General features: G+C 36.0%; 1 protein-coding gene across 1 annotated transcript; it reads left to right on the forward strand.

The window, feature by feature from the left end:
* The first annotated feature begins 1060 nt into the window (after positions 1 to 1060).
* Positions 1061 to 16044, forward strand: LOC149079132 (RWD domain-containing protein 1). Its single transcript, XM_089240013.1, has 7 exons — positions 1061 to 1264; positions 2953 to 3030; positions 3568 to 3695; positions 5486 to 5629; positions 8618 to 8738; positions 9487 to 9549; positions 12721 to 16044. Exons 1-7 carry the CDS (start codon positions 1192 to 1194, stop codon positions 12813 to 12815), a joined length of 702 nt encoding a protein of 233 aa, XP_089096139.1. The 5' UTR covers positions 1061 to 1191; the 3' UTR covers positions 12816 to 16044.
* Positions 16045 to 20148: the final 4104 nt, after the last annotated feature.

Raw genomic sequence — 20148 nt, forward strand, 5'->3', positions numbered from 1 at the left:
CTGAACTTTAGAAATTCAGGAACAAAGTTAGAGAGAATTCTTAATATTTATCGCAGATATGACAATTCTAGATTCACTAGCATCGTTCTCTTCGATTGAAATTCTGATAGAATTTTTGATGTGTTACCAAAAAAGATGCTCATTAATGAGATTTGGTTAGATGGGCTTGAGCGTTTCTTTCCATATTTGTCTTATCTAATCCAACAGATTTTGTCATTACAATTATGTCATACCTCTAGTTTGCAATCACATTTTCAGGACTAAAATCAAAGTACAGACCAAATTTTGCGGGTCGCAATTTCTAATATCATCTTTTCAGAGCAGTGTTATAGCGAAATAGTGTAAAGCGAGGGATACCTATTTCACAACGGTTAAGTTCATAATCCCGGCAGACGAAATCCTGACAAGCCACAATCCCGACAGGGTCGAAATCCTGACAGGTCAGAATCCCGACAAGTCAAAATCCCGACACGGTCATATTGAACATTTTAATTTCTACGTATAAGCCGCACTTCGCGTTTTCTGTTGGTATTTGCATTTTTTGAAGCGCGACTTGTCGGGATTTCGACCCTGACGGTATTTCGTCTGTCGGGATTATGACCCAGACCAGCACCTCCTAGAGGAAGGCTTCTGCACTCTGCTTGTGACGTCAGTAAGTAGTCCGTTTTCCCTCAGAATATTCAGGGAAAAAAAATTCCCTGCTCACGCTAGTATCATCGTTGTGAGGTAAAGGAATGATCTGGCTCAGAATTGGCGATTTCTATGCCCCACATCCAATCACTATGCGGTATTTGTGAGCCAATCAGGAAGATTCTACGCCAAAATTAGAAGCAACGAAATAGAATGCTGTGTTTCAAAATGGGGCAAACTTGCTAGGTAGTCTGAATGACGTTTATGGCAAACAGTGCAGAGGCCTTCTATCTCTAGGAGGTGCTGCTCAGATCCCCAAATGCCAACTGAAAAGAATTTCACACTCATTCAAAACATTCTAACTATATTCACTAGATGTCGCAACCTATTTCCTGCGACTGGGGAATAATGGCACAATCTAGCCACGATGTTTTACCAGAAATTTTTACTCACATGTAAACAATGTGAACGTGAGCTGGCTCGAGCGCTTGTAACATATAGTTTTATCGCGAAAGATTAGCCATTACTTAAACTAATATATTTATTTAATGTGGTTTTGCGATGACTGATTACAATGAAGAACAAAGAAACGAGATCGAGGCATTAGAATCGATCTATCCGGATGAGTTAACAAGTATATATTCAAATGAAATAATATTCAAAGATTATATATCCTCTTGTACTTGCAATTAATATTCGTATAATGACAATTATCGAATTTCTAGGCTAATTATAAATTATCAATGACGTCTCGTTGATTAGTTTTTGTTCATAGATTGAGTACACCTATTTCGTACCATGTGTTGTTTTGATCTCTCCCATTATATAAATGTAACGAGATTAAATTTAGATATAAGTAATTATAATAAAGATTATTATAAGATAATTGTCACGTTTTGAAGGGAATTATTATCTCTATTTGTGTGATGATTACCATGTTTTATTCGGGAATGGTATTCTTTTCTTGGCTCATTCATCAGTGTGAAATCATATAGAAACAAACAAACTTGAGATTCACTAATTGCATATTTCTGGTATCCTGTGACCACCATGTCAATGCATGTTTGAATACTCCCTCAATGGACACACAGGAGTGACGCTTCTTGTTTTGCCTGAATAAACGTTTGGCTCTGTATACGTAACCACAACATTAAAAAAAAAAGTTGAGGGAGTATTTAAAGCTAAATAATCGATTTCCTTGCATTAAATGAAAGCGTGTTATTTGACGTGCTTCAGTACAGAGAAACAGTACTATAATGATAAAATCTTCAATCATTACAATTCATTCATGGTTGGTTAGAAAAGTTGTTGGCAGATGGCAGCACCACACATAACAAGCATTACACAGAAACAAACTTTATGTTCGGTTGACAACACACACGCTCCAACATGTCCAAATTTGATAGATGTTTTGCAGAGGAATATGGACAAGGTGCATGTATGGTTTAGTAGTAAGTACAGGGAACTAAATTGTTGTGTAGAGACCCATGTAGAATACTTGCAGGATAGCTATAGATATAAACTTTAGATCAATAATTTGTTTTTTTTTTACCAACGTCATTCTTGCTAACTGCAATCTTTGGCGATGTAGTTAACCAGCAGTTTTACCAATGGAAATGGGTGTGATAGACGAGCCCAAGTTGAACATAAACACCCTACAACTCTGTCCCATCTCCAACCATTTTTGAGTTATGAGGATAATGGATGGGAAATGCATCAAGTCTGAAAAAAAACCCCAATTTATATAAAGTTTCTGGAAGACCTACAAGCAACTAAACAAACATTTGGAAAGAGCGGGAAAGGGTCCTATAAGGTGACACTAGTTTCATGGAAATATCTGGATTTATTGGCAAGCTACAAGTGCTGATAGATTGGCGAAATTAAGAACCAAATTGTCACCAAGATTTGTAATTGCTTATTTTGCAAAACACCATTCTAGCTACAAATTTACCAAAAACTTTTCCATTGCACTGGCTTTCGAAAAAGCCTACAACAAGCCATATGTAAGCTGTGTTATATTTCAGGAGAAATTCAGCCTTTTGTTTGAAATACACCACTGAAATCAGTGTCGTAGTAGACATTTTAGTAGATTTTAGTGACAATTTGATTTCCCACTTCACCAATCTTTTAGCACTTGTAGCTTGCCATTAATTTTTTTCTCCAACTGTCACAAAAATCTGTAACTACCAATTTCAAATTTCCGTCGAAGAGCCTGCTCATGTTAATTTTCTTTCCCACATTGTCTACATTTATATTACCTTTTACGTTGTATTTGTGATTTTTCTCTAACGGGAATGTTTATTTATTTTCTTTTTATTACAGTTTTAAGCGATGACCCTTACTATAGCTTTATAGTTGATGTCAATGTCGATGTGACCGACGGTGATGATCCAACATCAGGTAATTTTTCTTACGTCAAAATTGATATTCTCTAAAGCATATCAGGCTTCTGCGTCCATTCTTTGTACTATAATCATTTTAGGCTGGTTCATTGTCACAATCAATAAAACCTGATGTTTTGCTTGTCACTGGTGTGTGTGAACAACATTTCCCATTCATGTAAGTGAACGTCACTTAATGTGATCATTGGGCACACTGGGTTCCTGATAACAATGACCATACATCCTGTTTAGTCGAACAGGATGTATGCAAACTGTTTTTCTGCCCACATAACTAGTTGCAAACTGTCCGATTGTGTCTGTTTTTTTTAGTTTTTTCCATATTTTTCTAAAACAGGATTCTCTCCAAGCTAAACATAAGCAAATTATTGATAACATAAATCAAAGTTCTGATAACTAAACAAACTTTCCCCTGATGTCATGGTATTGGTATTTTCCGTATGTTGTGAAAGTATAACAATGCTTGAATGACAACATTATCCTTGATTCTAATAAGCGCTGTTGATTGCTTTATCTTTTTTTCTCTCTTCTTATTCAGTGTCTGTGTCAATAAAGTTTGATTATGTGCCTTCTTATCCTGATGAAGTACCGTCGATTGAAGTGGAGAAATATGAAAATCTTGAAGATGAGGATTTGAATGATTTAATCCAGTTTCTGAGAGATAAAGTAAGGGTTCAAATTGCTTATTAATCTTAGTTTTTAAAAAAAATAGTGATTGGGTACAGTAGAACCTCATTATAATCATTATAACAGACCAATAGGGGCTGAAGGTTGTCTGCCATAATGAGTTGTTCATTATAAGTCTGGTTTATAACAACTAATTCTTGTAGGGGTGAATGCTAAAGTTTATGGAAATTTAGCCTTTGTCATTTCACCCCAGACGTTTTGTCCCCAGAAATTTCACCCTGGCCATTTACACTTGTTCTAACCATATGAGTAACAAAGTGAATGTATGTGTGACCATATGAGTGACTGTATGAGTGAACAAGTGGTGGGTGACCTTATGAGTGAGTAACAGTATGTGACCGTATGACAGACCAAGTGTGTATTGTCACTGATGCGATCAATAACTTGATGTCAAAATGGCCACTCATACAGTCACTTATTTGATTGCTAAAACAGCAAATCACTTGGTCACTCATATGGTCAGGAATTTGGGCACTCATTAAGTCATTCACTCGATCATTCAACCATACAGTCATTCATACTTACTCATAGTTACTCACTTGATCACTCACATGGTCACTCAACCACTTATATGGTCACTCACCCAAAATTTGTCATTCACACAGTCAGTCACTTGCTTGGTCATGCATACGGTCAAAGCAGGCAAAATGTAACGGGAAAAACGTTGGAATGAAATGGAGGCAAAATTTCTGGATCCCGAATGCTAAAGGGTGTGCATCAATGAAAGTACAGTAGTTAGCTATGAAAAGTGTTTATTATATGTAAAACAAAAAATGTTCTTCAACATAGATCGAATTGAAAAAGATGTGTAAGTATCTACCACAGGTCTTCAACTTTTTTCTAGTTACGAGCACTGCCTGTACCCATAATCAAGAGAAGAGCACCCTTACGGCAATTTTGACATACGAATGCGTGAAATCAAAATGATTTAAATTTTTGAATGCAATTTATGCAAGGTTGGAATGTCTATGAAGGGCTTGCGAGCATGAGATCGGATAGGGGCATCGAACACTCTGGGTGCTTCAGAAAGAACATCATGGTGCGCACGAGTAACAGGTTGAAGATGCCTGGTATATACAGTCGTCCCTCGACTGTATATTCGCAGGGTTTAAATTCTGGGAGTGACGGCGAATATGGGAAATCTGAGAGAATAACTTAAACCATAACCTTTTTTTAGGCATCTCATTTATACGGTGTCTGCTTTGCATGGAAGAAGTGGGGCGGGGGGGGGGAGGGAACTCCAGTGGTTCCAAGCAATATTTTTCTGAAAGAACTATTCAGGGCTATAATAGTGTCCTGTAAGTGCTAATGCGGCCTTTATCTCATCAACCGTCCATTGTAGAGGCATGATTCCAATTTCAAAAAATGCTCAAAGTGCTTTCAAAAGTTACCCTGTACCAGTTTTCACAGTAAGATTACAGTGAGTCGTCAATGCTTAATCGCTTGTTTGGAAATGCTTTTTAAATGTGTTAATACTTTTTTAAATACTTAAACAAGTTTTAAACTCGTCACATAAAACTCAACAGCTAAAAAACTATTTTTTTTTAGCTGTCCATTATAAGTGGATGGAGGCAAGTCTGTTATAGCGAGGTTCTACTGTATATGTATGTTTATGTATACATAGCCATGTCTAGGAAATTTTGGAGGAGGGAATAAAGTAGTAAGACACTCTGTAAGCTGTCATTATCTTCCCTCACTTACACAGCATTTGAACGCCTGTTAATGTTTTTCATTGAGCAATTTAAACCTAATATTATACATATTTACAGGCTCAAGAGAATCTTGGTATGGTCATGGTTTTTACCCTTGTGTCTGAAGCATCGGAATGGTTGAATAATAGGCTCCAAAATCATGTCACAAAGAAGAAAGAAGATGAAGAGCTGAAAAGGAAAGAGCAAGAGGAAGAAGAAAGAGTAAGTCAGAACATTATACTCTGAGCTTTGAGGAATAGAATTATGGTCCATATTTTCAGGATATGCTGATTTGTGTGTACACAAATTTATGTCAGTATGTTGGTGCCTGTATCACAGTGAAATCGATACAAATGGCCCCCTAGGTGGCGATGATGAACATCTCACTCTTGCCACCTAGGAGCCATTTGCTGAAGTTAAAGGTGGGGGGCTACTATGCCTCTACTTCAGCGTCTTATGCCACAGTGCTTGAATAAGAAAGGATTGTTCGTGTCTCCAGTGGTGTGTATGGATAGCACTCTTGTGTGGTTTGCAAGAGGACTGGGTTCTGTAACATCTGCTGTTACATAACCCAGGATATCTTCCAGAGAATTGGTGCCGGACCAAAGTGAGAGAGACACAAATAAAACAGAGTTTCCATGAATAACAATTATTTTATAAATTCAAATTCAACAAAGTTCTGTAACCTATTAAAATTTTTAGTAACAAAGAAACAAAATTATTGTAACTATCATACCACATGAAGTCTAGATGTTACAACATCAGCATACTTGGAATATCCCATAGCTACTATTACAGGTGCAGATCAGTGGAAAGCACGCTTACACACAATGTCAATCGAGCGAATCAACCTCTGAGTGTGTAGGTCACTCTACAGCAACATCACTAGTACACCGTCAGATGGTCAGGAAGAAATCAATGGGCTGCTGTAGAGGATCAGGATGATGATGATGAAGGTCCGGCCAAGCTGGTATTGTTCCACTGCACAAGTGAGATTCAACAAGGATTAGTCGTATGGCATCACAGATGATTAGATACCGATCGGGCAAATGAGAAACTCCCCAATGAGTTTTTGTTGAACTACATTGTTTGAATGAATGAGGCAATCAGAGAGACGATTATTGGCGGGTTGTATTTATATATAAAAAAACATTGGCAACACTGCCCTACTTCGGGGACCAACCACCTCAGAAAAAGTACTCAAACAACAACCAATAAAAAAATGGACAGATCTGATTTACATAGCCATTCATAAGAACTGATAACTTGAAATTGAAAAGTTATTGTGACAACTACGATTAAAACTGTGATTTGATCAAGATCGCGTGTCTCTCAGGCTATGGCGAATGAAATAGTAAATGCAACAGTGAGACCATGCACAATCTAATGAGGCAAAATTAAGTATTTTTTTTTGTAATAATATCTACTACAAATGCATACAAATTCAAGTCTATAAACGTGTACAAAAATAACATAGAAGTAAGATATGCCTATTCCACAGGAGTCCAAGGTATGTCACAGTTTGACTCCTGGCGAAGACAAATTGACTTTTCTTTCAGAGTTCACCTCAGCATAATCTCCAGAAAAAAAAAATTGTCTTTCCTTCAACTATTGGTCTACTACTTCACCAAACACCAACTCTGGCCATATCGCTATTTTTAAAAAAAAATTTTTGGACTGACACAACACATAAAACATACAATCAAACTGAGAAAAACACAAAACAATAAACTCCACAAAAAGTAACATTGCCATGATACAGACACTCTGTGACCCCAAGGGACTGATAGTCCTTCCATTGGATCAATATAAATTAAATTAAAGAATTAATTGAAATATGCAACAGCCTTGTTACAGTACTAATTGGTTAATATTTTATAATGTCATATATATATATTTTTAGATATTTTAATCTGAGCAAAGAAAATATACATATATATATTTAGATTCAAACATATAAAATCAATTAGTTGACGAACACAGAATTCAGGTACAATATGCATTCACATGTATTTTTAAATTGATTACAGGAATGGTTACATTATTGATGTTTTTAGAATGAATTATCTTAATTGTGTTGTTTTATGATCCATTATTGTTGTAGTATGGATTCTAAACTATTGTTTATTGAGAATATAAATATATTGTGATTGGATCTTGTTATTTATGCGATTAGTTGCATGGTATTGGTTCATTATTTTCGGGACTGTATATCTATAACTCTTTTAGAATAGTGTTTTATTTGTTTTTGGCACTTGATGTAAGTTGTTCAATCTAGATGAGGTTCTATTTTGTTTCATTTCTAACCATTTATTGTTTAAGAATGTGAATTTTATTAATCTATAAATATAGTTTTGTCTTATAGTTAGTTTGGGACATTCTGTTGTATAATTGTTTTCATTAATGTTTGTTATTTAGGGTCTTATTCTATTATATATATTATCTAGTTTTTGTATATTTGTTTGATAAGCTCCTCCCCAAGCAGTGATTCCGTATGTTACTATTGAGTATATCCAAGCATAAATATATATTGCAATTATATTATTATTTATTAGTATGTTATTTATTACGCTATATTGCAATTTACTGCCTTTAATGAGATGGGTTGGAAATGAAGGCGCTGGCTATCGGTGGTCACCTCAATCTTGTTAGGGAAAATATCTTGTCTATATCCTCTCTCGGTTTGAACCCGGGACCGTAACAGCAACCTAGACGGTGGAAGACGAGCATCTTACCACCATGCCACTCGGCGCTAAACTAAAGCCACGTTCACATGTACAATAAAACATCCCGGTAACGGGGATTTTCTCTACAAACCGTTCACATGTCGTTAAGTTTATGCTGGTAATCCCCCTCTTCTTTCCGGAAGTCATCACTGGTTACGTAGGTTGAACGGAAGTGATTGATTGGGAGAGAAGGTCGATGTCGACCTCCAATCCACCCCAAGAAAGATGGGCTTTTTTTGATGAGCTTCTCTCCCACCTTTTTCTTCCCTACGAGGGGAAAAAAGTTGTCATGCCGGTAATTACCACCAAAGCGACCCCCAATCTTGCACATGTGAACAGGGCTTATATGTCTGTGAGAAACATCATCTCCAAACCTTACTATTGTTGTTTAAATTATTTTATGTTTGAAATAATTTTTTTTTTCTGTGGTTTAGTGAAATTGTAGACATACACGTGAATTGTATTTATATTTTCTTCTTGTCAGAAAAAATTTGAAGGAACGCGGGTGACAGTAGAGGCATTTCTCACTTGGAAGACACAGTTTGAGAGAGAGATGGCTGAATTGAAGAAACAGATCAAAGATACTGGCATCAAAAAATTAACAGGTTGGTCCAGTCACATTATTGTCAGCTTCATATTATTTTCAATCACACTTTGGAAACTTTATTCTTGGTTCAAAAATTTCCATGTGCAGTCAAGCTGGTTTTTAACAATACCTCAGTATTAATATCAATAATTGGCAGTCCGAGCTGGTTCTTATGGAGAATAATGTTAATGATAAATGAACCTTGCCTATAATGTCAAAACACAATGACCTCAGATGTAAAGACACATTTTTCCATGCTTTTGCTTTATGGTGTTTTCCCAAGAAATTCTTAGAATTAAAACTTATCACACTGAGACAATTTTTGTATATTCTATTGATACCCATCATTAAAAAAGAAAGATTTACTTCATATTTGACACTTTGACTCGCCCATTGACATAACAGATATAATGGACTTTTCCAGTATTATCCTTTATGACCGCTATTATTTGAAAGTGCACACCACACATTTCTTTCCACTTCATAAAGTGTATGGGGATTTTCTGAACAAAAATTCTGTAATTGTAACTTTTGAACACTTGAATTGATCTCGTCTGAAAGAAAAACTTTGTTTGCTTGCAACAATGGCAGCAAACGAGATGACGCTTCCCGAAAAATTGTAGCCAAATTCTTGGAGTTGAGCAGCCAATTTTTTTTTAACCTTCTATATGACATTATTGATTTTTAGTCGCAGTTTGAAATTGGGGCCATTAGATCCGGACATTGTGTATTATTTGTATGAAAACTTTTTTAAAAATTTATTTCAGGGAGGGAACTCTTCGAGAAAGACAGATCGCTTATTGATTCTGACTTGCAGTTCTTCCAAGAGGGTAAGGCTATCTCTTTTTTTTTTTTTTTTTATGCTAAAAAAAATATCAAGATATTTCTCTATCATGCATAAAAACTCATTCATTTGAGTTCTCATCATTCCACAAATATTTTTAACAATCCCTGCTTTAACACGAGAAACTCACTTCTTTTGATAAACTAAAGTGTTATCAAATATTGGGCTACACATGATGCTCATTTGCACATAATTTTGAAGTAATTTAAAAATTATGATGATAATTTTTGTAATTATATGTTGGATAACCTGAATTTTTTTATTGCAATTTTTTTCGAAAAGAGTAGTCTTTCTTTGAAACTATTTGACATTTCATAATCATTACCTATTTTATTTTTATAAATTTTATTTGATGTTGCAAATTAAAATTTTCTGATCTGCCCAAAATTTTATTCCCTATTAAAAATTACCACACATCTGTTAACACACTCATTAAATTTATTTATTCTCACCTAAAAATTTCCTAGCTCAGGTTGTGTAAATCCTGAGTTCTAAAGAGTATTTTCAATCAAATCATAGATAAGCAAGACTCGATACCCATTGTTTTGCACTTTTAGATACTGCTTCAACTGGAAGAGCATTGCATTATAAATGTTAGTAAATATATCATTATCAAATTTTAGTTACTCTTACTTTTGCACAAAGAATAAGCTAAGTTACAGGAGTTTCTTGAAGAATATCAAATCATTCCACCGTTTTTCCTTTAGCTTTTATGCTATACTCTATAAAAGTTTCTCAAACTTTCTGAACCCAAGGACCAGTAAAATGTCTGAAACAATTCGATGGATCACTTGCATCCCGTATTACGGAATATTCTCTGTATTTTTAGTGGTTCTGAATTTCTCTTTATACATGTGTCTCGTTTTTTCAATGATGTTTATTTAAATTTACAATGTTCACTAAAATCATTAATGAACAGCGTTTTTATGTTATGATAATTTTGGGTATAAATACAAATATTCACATCTCATTGTCAAGTTAAACTGTTTATCAATTTTAACTACAACTGGGGATTTTGCTGACTTAAGTGAAATGTTCTTAAAGACAATTGGCAATGTCCTGTATTTTACAGGAATGGGGTAATTTGAATGTTTTTTCCCATCAAATTTTTTTTTACTGCGATTTTGAGCAACCTTTTATTTTCCCCCACCCTTCACCTCTTTTTGCAGTAATTAGCAAATTCTTCGTAAATTACATTTTTGGTCATTTGATCATTTTTGTCGCACCACTGTCATTTTCTGCACACGAGGGCTAATTAGACCGGGACCTACAATTTATTGCCGATTCCGAACGGCAGGCTTGTTTTTCATACTCTACGAGAGGTTGGTGCGCTAACACCTCGATGGGGGCCTCCCTGCGGTAGCAATTTTCGCTGCGGTCAAGTCGCCTTTTTTGTTGTACCCCTGTGTCAGGAAAGTTTTCTAACTAGGACGAACTGGGTATCGAACTCGCGACACCTCTAAACATCCTTTGGTACTTTAGGCGAGCATCTTATCGACCGGGCTACCGCGCCCTTACATTTTTGGACTGCAAATTAGTTATATTCCTTATTCATGATTGCAATCTCCCGCTTTTTCCTTGATGGGGTATAATGAACCTAAATATAAAGGTACAATTTATATTTGTGAATCCATATGGATATTACAACAATTGATCAATTTTCTATCCAGTTAGAATTAAATTATCGAGTCTGCTGGGGCGCTGTAGCCCAGGTCGATAAGATACTCGCATAAAGTACCATTAGAGATGTCGCGAGTTCGATACCTAGTTCGTATCGAGGGGGTTATCACACCAACATCTCGATGAGTATAATAACAGTCCTGCCATTCGGAATCGGCAATAAATTGTAGGTCCCGGGGTCTAATTAGCCCTCGTGTGCAGAAAATGACCGTGGTGCAACAAAAATGATCAATGATCAAGTCTGCCTGTGGACCACCTAGGCCATCATCATAGACCATAGGTTGAGAAATGCTGCTCTATTGAAATTGTAAATTTTACAAGAAAAAATACATGTATATTGTTCACAATAATTCTGAAGAGAGCAGATCACAATTTTACAATCATATTAAATATTTATTCTTTGTATAACATAGTGACTTTAAACATTATATGCCATCAATGTGTGTATTTTCAACAGGAATTTTTACAGTAAAAAGCAATATTTGAGATTTTTGACAGTGGATTCTTGATATCATAGTTTAAATGGTCAAAACCCTGGTTTAAACAAAGCTCAAGTAAAATGATTTTGCTATGTTATCCAGTTTTCTGTTTATTGCGGTTTTATTACTGTACTTTGGAAACACACTGTATATGTGTTATTCACAAATGAAATACACAAAATTTTTTGATTGGATGGAATAGAGGGTAATCATAAAATAACTGCAGATATATGAGCCCCTAGCCTCGTCACAGATCAATGAATGTGAATGAAATTCAAGATATAGGTGTTTCAAAGTATGCACTTAAGAATGAAGAGAAAAACAAAACCCAAGCTCTCGCTGTTGCTATCACATCGGAAAAAAAAGAATTCGAAAAATTCAAATAGTAACACTAACTTTTGTGTATTGTGAAGGATCGGCGTAGTGAAAAACCACGAATTGTGTTAAAACTGTACCTGTAGCACCATAAATGCTGTATTAGGATGCAGATAAAGAAAGATGTTACTAAGGTGTTAATGTGCTATCTCCTCGGCAGGGGACTTCCTGCTCCATTAATGCTATCTGCATTGGTTTCCACATGTTGCTTTGTCTGTGTGTAACATCTATGTTTATCATGCTGTAGGTATCGTTCTGACACTATTCATGGTTTTTACTGTGCCAATTACTTTGCAATGCATAAAAGTGTGTGTTTCCGTTTGAATTTTCTCGAAATATTGTTGCTGTAACTGCAACCATGAGAGAGAGCTATGTTTCTGTTTCTTTTCTTATTTCAGGGTGCACTCTCTGAAACACCCATATCTTGAATTTCATTCGTATTCATTGATTTTGCTGTCGCCACAGGCTTTTATATCGGCAAAGTTATTTCATGACCACCCTGTACTTAGTGGAGAGGAAGCGCCTTGAAGCATCATTTCTACAATTTGAAATCTGAATATTTATTTTTTTTACATTGATGTGAGAAACTGGCATATGAACTTATTTTATTTGAATTCCCCCAGGTGATGAAGAAGTCAAAGTTGACGAATCCCTGTTTCAAGAATTGGATGATCTCGAGCTTTTAGAAGACGATGGAGTTGATGATGACAGTTCATGACCTTCTGTTCGAGAGTTGATAGCCTTTGAAAAATAAAAATTTAAGAAGCAAACAGACTCCATTGGAAAGTGACACATTATTATATTGTATTTGGTTGCAGATTTAAAAATACAATTCATATTCCCATTCAGTGTATTTTGCATTGTCAAATACCTTTCATTCTATTCTAAGAATTTGTGAAATTGAAATTTTCTGGATCACTTTAGATGTGAATGCATAAAGTTACATAACATTATCTCCAATTTTTGAAGCACAGTGGTGATCATCAACTGATTAATTTTCTTGAGTTCTTTTGAGCGGAACCCTTTATGCGTTGTGATCAATTTTTTTGCCAAAATAATATTTGTTCCTTTTTTCCCTTTCCAAACAGAATGCATTTTTCTGTAAAGGGATTCTGCAGTACCATACAGCTTTGCCAAGTTCTCACTGCGATGTGTTTGCTCCAAGAAACATGCAAACCTTGTTTCACCCTTTTTATGTATACATTTGCCTGTCCTAATGTCATCAAATTTGAAATGATGGACAGTTAAATATTTTCAATGTTAGCATAATGATAAGTTTGGGATATCAACAGATTGATTGGTGTACATGTTGCTAGTTCATCGTTAATTTTAATAACAAAAACTTTGCTCAATCAAAATAATAGATATTTGAATGAACAAGATTAAATTTTCTTGGCTTTCGTCAACTAAGGTGCTTCAAAAAATATCATCAAGTATTATAATAAAGAGGTTGGTTAGGATGAAAAAGGCCTTTGGCAAGGACGTCTGAGCAGAACTATGAGCCCCAGACCTGCTTATCAATTTACATACTTTCAAAAATCATAATAAGCGTACAAAATCTCATTATTATTTGCCCCCCCATGCACCTGATTCTCCAGAAGCTGTGTCCAGGTGGAACCATGCGTTATGACAACCCTCACTTTTAAAGTGTATTGTTGGAGTAATTCAGTATTTGTGTGAAACTTGTTTACTCAGCTGTCAAGACTGCTTGAGTCGATCCAGATACTAATGAATGGTTCCCTCAATTACACAAAGAAGTTCTTGTCAAATTCTGATAGGGTAATTTTTGCATGGTAACCACCATTAACAGTGAATGAAGCCATTTTCCTTTAATTCTTAAACATATTTAAAAAAAAAAATTCTTTATGGCTTATGTACAGTTCTTGCTATTCATTACACTATTGATTCCGAGTACAATACACTTTCAGCATCTCTGTATAGTTATGCCAAATGTGGGTTAATTAAAGCAAACACAATTGAATGATTGATTGAGTTTTGTGAATATTTTTTTATTCTGTGTTTGCAAATGCACAAATGAAAATTCAGTCAAACTTCTCCTAACTCATTAATGCCTAACAAGCCAAGCCAATGTCAGGAAATATTGTATTTTGTTTCCCGATAATATTTGTTACTTCAGCGATATCATGACAATACTGTAGAACCTCATTTATCCAAACATCATTGTTGATGTCAGTCTCTGCGTGGTTCTGTCATCATTAGACATGTACTGCATTGTACTACAAGAAATAGTTCTCAGCTAACACATTCAACCAATATACCGGGTGTCTTGTTAGTCCTAATGCAGCCTTTATCTTGTCAACCGTTTATTGTAGAAGTATGGTTCCAGTTGAAAAAATACTCAAAATGTGTTCAGAAATTATCCTGTACCACTTTTAAAAGTGAAAATACAGTGTGTACAAAATTAAAAAAATCTAAATTTTTATACGGGCACCCTGTGCTCAAAAACTCAATTAGAGAGTTGTTGCCCTGTCTCTTCTGAGCCTAACAAAACAAGGTCCCTGTTTCTAAGTGCAATATTCGCTGAGATATTTGAATTAAAAAAATTGAAGGAAAGTTGAGAAAGAACAGTGTGCGAATGAGGAAAAGGAGCATTCTCCATTAGGTTATGCTGTTCTTTCCCAACTCTTCTGTTTCTGAATTCAAATATCTCGGCTAATATTGCATTTAGAAACATGGATTTTTTCGGCCTCAGGAGAGACAGGGCAACAACTTTCTAATTGTTTTTTGAGCACAGGGTGTTCGTATAAAAATTTGGATTTTTTATTTTGTGACACACTTTTATTATTATTATTTTTTTTACTTTCAAAACCGGTGGAGGGTGATTTCTGAACACATTTTGAGCATTTTTTAAATTGGAACCATACCTCTACAACAAATGATTGATTAGATAAAGGCTGCATTAGGACTTACCGGACACCCTGTATGATGAATACTTAATTTAGGCCCATTTAAAACAATTTTTATGTTTTTTAAAGCTTTCATAGTTACTCAAATTATTAAAAAAAACAATCCGATAGGTCCTAATTTTTATACAGTACTATCATGTATGCAAGAGGTGATATGCATGGTGTCCCATCAAGACCACCCAAACTCTGCACAGCCAGATTTCTCGCTTGGAATACATAAAAAATGCCCAAAGAACTGTACCTGTACGACCCATATTTTTTGAGAAAAATGCTAAAGAAAAGTATGGCGTCATATCCAGTGCAGGGAAAACTTTCCAAATCATTCCATGGCATGCGCAGTGGACATTTTGAACATCTTCCTATGTAAACATATACAAATACTGATGTTCATGTTTCCAATAAAGTTTTCTTTTCTTACACCGGATATGACATCATACTATTCTTTTGCATCTTTCTCGAAAACTATGGGTCGTATAGGTACAGTTCTCTGGGCATTTTTTATTTATTCCAAACGAGGAATCTGGCTGTGCAGAGTTTGGGTGGGTCTTGATGGGACACCCTGTATATGCTGTTGTCAAAACCTACACACAAATGTTTATCAAAACTTATAAGACAGCTTAGACTTATGAATTATAAAAATCCATTATACTTATTTTTCTTCGACAAGTGAAATTTGAATTAAGCTTCCCCCGCCCTTCGTTTTTGATGTCACACCAAATTGAAACTGAAATCAAAATGCGAAAAAAGAATATCCTACGAGGAAACAGATATCAGTGGTATCTCAACAGAATGGCTATCTCTTTCACACTTTATGTTATCAATTAATTGTTTTATTAGCAATCACTACAGTTTTATATATATTTTTTTGTTCATACATTTAAGAATCTTGTCTAAAAACGAGGAAAATTGAATATTGTCACTTTTGCGATGGAAACCATTTTTATTGTTATTCTTGGAAATACCTTGTATATAATAATAGGCGATAATAATAAAGAGAAGTCATTGTTATATATGCTAGCATTGTGTTTCTTTCATACTTCTTTCTGTTCATGTGTTTGAATTACTGCGTGACCACCTTAAATATCAGCGCTTATTATCAGGGCTCCAGCCTGACGGCCCAGGATGAATCTTGTTTTTTTTTTAATGCTACAGTTATGCATGGAAGAGCCCGTAAAAAATTCTTGTCTTGTAGCCCAACTTCAGGATGGAGGGGGAGCATGCTTATTATAATAGGTGGGTTCTTTACCTACTGGTCGCGAACCAAATTTGGATAGCAGCGGCTTCGAGATGGGCTGTGTAAACCCATTCATAGCAGAGTGTTCTTGAGCGGTGGGAGACACGACCCAAAATTGATTCGTGGGGGCTTCCAAAATGGGTCATAAAAATCTTATGCAAGGGATTTTGATGTATGGGTCACTACCCAAACTTCATTCGCAGGGGTATCCGAGATGGGTCTTATAAACCAAACCCCGCAGTGGCGGATTACCGCACAGGCGCATGAGGCGCGCGCGTGGGGCCTCGGCTGAGCGGGGGGGCCTCCAAATAGTTGTGTGCTTCATCGTACATATGAATTTACATGCTCATCAACAAATCTCTTGAACTAAGTACAGTATCTGCTCTCCCTTTTTTTTTTTTATGTATACTGTACGTATAATGGTTATGGAAGAAAAACGGGAACTGAAAGAAAAGAACAATTTACAAGACGCAGTTCTCAAGGGCCAGTTCTTCCCCGACAAAGAAAGAAGATACATTGTAAAGCGATCATTCAGGGAGGGTCATTTTCAAACAGTATTTCCCTAAGGGCACAAGCAGGAGGGGGGGTGAGAACAGCAGGTCCTAAATTTAAATGAAAATTGGAGTGAAGGCATAAAGAGATGTCTCATTCCACAGTATTAAATGCTTTTATGGGCGCCGATAATACGACAGCTTTGGTGTAAGCTTTTGTATACAGTATAATGGATGGCAAGATGGCTATCGGCAAGCAGAGACATCCACAGGAAGAGACACTCGTACTAATTAAAATGAATGTAGTAGAGCTCTTATTGTGATTTTGTCTCCCACTTGTTTGAATGAAATACTATAAGCTGGTTCAAACAACATATACATTTGCAATCTATGACTGGAATCATACGACCATATGACAAAAAAAAAGTGGGGTTTGAAATGAATGCTGAATGACATGCATTCTGAATCACGTGATTTTTCTGTTTCTCTTTTAACACTCCCTCCCCGGCTGAAAAAAATCAAGGGGGTTTCTTTTCCTTCTTTCTAAAAAAAAGAGCTACATTTTTGGATTGATCAAGGAGGCTTGGGTAGACAACATCTTTGTGTCAGACCGAAAAGTGTTTATTGTTAATGTAATTGTAATGTGTGTTATTGTAATGAAAAAAAATTTCATGCCGATCCTCAAGATTTCCTTTAGGATTTAGATTGCAGAATCTCCAAAAATAACGGTAAGCAAAACTAAAAATATATAAATTATCTGATAAATTTTTATTTGAGCATTTCAATTCAACTACAGTAGTCTCTCGAGAATTCGGTCGTGCTCTAATCCAGCACGTCCAGTAGTCCAGGATAGGTGGTGTGGTGTCACTTTTCTCCTGATGCCCTAACCCCTTAACACGTTCTAATATTTCTTAATTGCTGATCAAGTCCTGACTATGTCTTTGCACGAAATTTCATATATTATTTCAATGGGTTTCTTCAAAGTTAATCCAGCAATTTCGGTAAAATCTGGCACACCGTGGTCTAATACGTACCGGATTAGCGAGAGTCTACTGCAGTGGTCTTCAACCTTTGAGGCATAGCAGGCCATATTGAAACATTTTATAAAGTACGCGGGCCACAATGTTATACTGTGGCATTTTTCGTTATTAAACGAAACGGGGGGGGGGGCATAATATAGAAGATTTTTATTCACTCTGAATACAAATAATACAAAGGCAAAGGCCACAACAGGCAGAGTGCCCAACGAGGTGGCTGAAAGAAAAAAAAATAATAATTCATATAATAATCGTAAAAATAAAATAGAATAAACAAATAAAAAATAATAATTTCTAAAAAAAATTTTTTAAATAATTTCTTTCATTGACAATAATTTTAATTCATTATGAAATAATTTCTTTCATTAAATTTTATTCATTCTGACCTAATTTCTTCCATTAAAAATATAATTCTTATATTTACTCTGATATAATTTCTTCCCTCTATTCCCTCTATTGAAGAAATGTTTTTCTATTAAATATTATCAGTATCTTTATATCAAATCAAATATATTATATTTGAGATATTATCAAATCTTTATTAATCAGTAATATTAAATTACTAAAACTATGACGGATCTCCATTTTTGCCGTGTGGCTGAAGGCACCAGGACGGACATCTTAGATTACTAAAAATATGATGTAGAATTTTACTGTGATTTTTTTTTTTTTTTTAATGGGAGTGTGATTATTTTTCATCTAGTACCAGAGAATATCATTATATTTCCTTATCTTATTTTTGTGTTTATGGTTTTGGTGATGCAAAAATAAAAAAAAAGTTATGATTTTCATAATACTGTTCATTTTAGTGAACCATCTCGTTCTTATTAGGGCCAAAAGGGTGCAGTGGTGGATAAACGCAAATTTGTGGGTGGGGGCGGTGGTTGTGACAATGTGTTCAATTTTTCAGGACGGTTCTGATTTTTTTTGGAAAAACTTTCCCCATTTTTTAAGCAAATTTATTTTCTTGGTTTGTTATTCAGTCAAAAACGTAGAAAATATTTTTTTTTTCCATTTAATTTTTCTGCTCTCGGGGGGGGGGGGGGGTGACAGCCCCTACCTTTAATCCGCCCCTGATAGGGGGGGCCTCCAGATCAGGTTGCGCCTGGGGCCTCCCAAAATCATGATCCGCCACTGTTCGTGGGGGCTTCCAAAATGGGTCATAAAAATCTTATGCAAGGGATTTTGATGTATGGGTCACTACCCAAACTTCATTCGCAGGGGTATCCGAGATGGGTCTTATAAACCCCCCTACAGCCAAGTATTCTTGAGCTGTGGTCGCAAACCAAACTTGATTCACAGAGACTTCGTAGATGAGTCCTACAAATCCACTAACAGTCCTGTAATGAATATACTTATTGCACCACTGGTTTCACTGATTTCGAAAAACAAACGGTCCTATCTCGTGGGTCTCAAAGCTGATCTTGATGATTTTTGATCGCTGCTGAAAAAGGTTTGGGCACCACATCTTTAATTGGAACAGGCCTTTTCATCCCTTTTCGAATATTAAACTTTTATGTGCCATTCAGGGCCCTAACTAGGATTTTTGTCGGAGGGGGCAAACATTATTTGGCCATCTCCAGCACCTTTAAAATATTATATAATTTTATAACGGTGTTCTTTGTTCCCACCCTTCCTAAATTTTGCCAAGCGGGGCAGTTGCCCCCCACCCCATCCCCGCTAGTTACGACCTCTGGTGCCACTAAAGGATTTGTAGTGAGCATCAGACTGGTAGAGGTCTAGGCAAGACGCGAGTTGTATGACGGTTTCTTGAACGATGAAGCCCATAAGGTAAAGCATACACACCTTGTGGCTCCGTGCCCTTAAACCTATAATTTTTAAAGAATTAAATAAACCATTGTGTTCACAAAGTATTATTTCATTAAACAGTGGTCATAATACATAGCGTCCAGTGCCATCTTAAGAGCATCAAAGCCCCCCTCCTCCACGGGCATAGTGATTTTTCTGAGGCTCTCTACCCAGCTAACTATCAGTTTACGTACTTACTCTTGAAAATTGTAACCGGATATTATCATGAGCTTCCCCCTCCCCGCACTTGGGTGGGCTCATGCATTAAGACGACACTGATAGTGCCCTTTCACTGTTAATGCCAAATTGCCAGTGATCAGGGCCGCAACTAGATGTTTAGTCACCCGGGGCAAGCGTGCATTTTGACGCCCCCTTGTAATGTTGAAGGATAGGTTTCAGATTGAAATTGGTGCGCTCTCGGGTCTAGCGCCCGGGGCACGAGATCTGCCTGCTCCCCCCCCCCCCCCCGCCAGTTGCGGCCCTGTCTGTGATTAAAATAGTATCAGCTTCCAACGTAGATAGTTCTCGTGTAAAAAGATAAGCCTACCTTTTT

This window comes from Pholcus phalangioides, unplaced genomic scaffold (assembly GCF_987345545.1).
Source record: "Pholcus phalangioides strain wild (caught in Gottingen) unplaced genomic scaffold, Ppha-v1.0 ptg000012l_1, whole genome shotgun sequence".
In the NCBI taxonomy this organism is placed as follows: Eukaryota; Metazoa; Arthropoda; class Arachnida; order Araneae; family Pholcidae; genus Pholcus; species Pholcus phalangioides.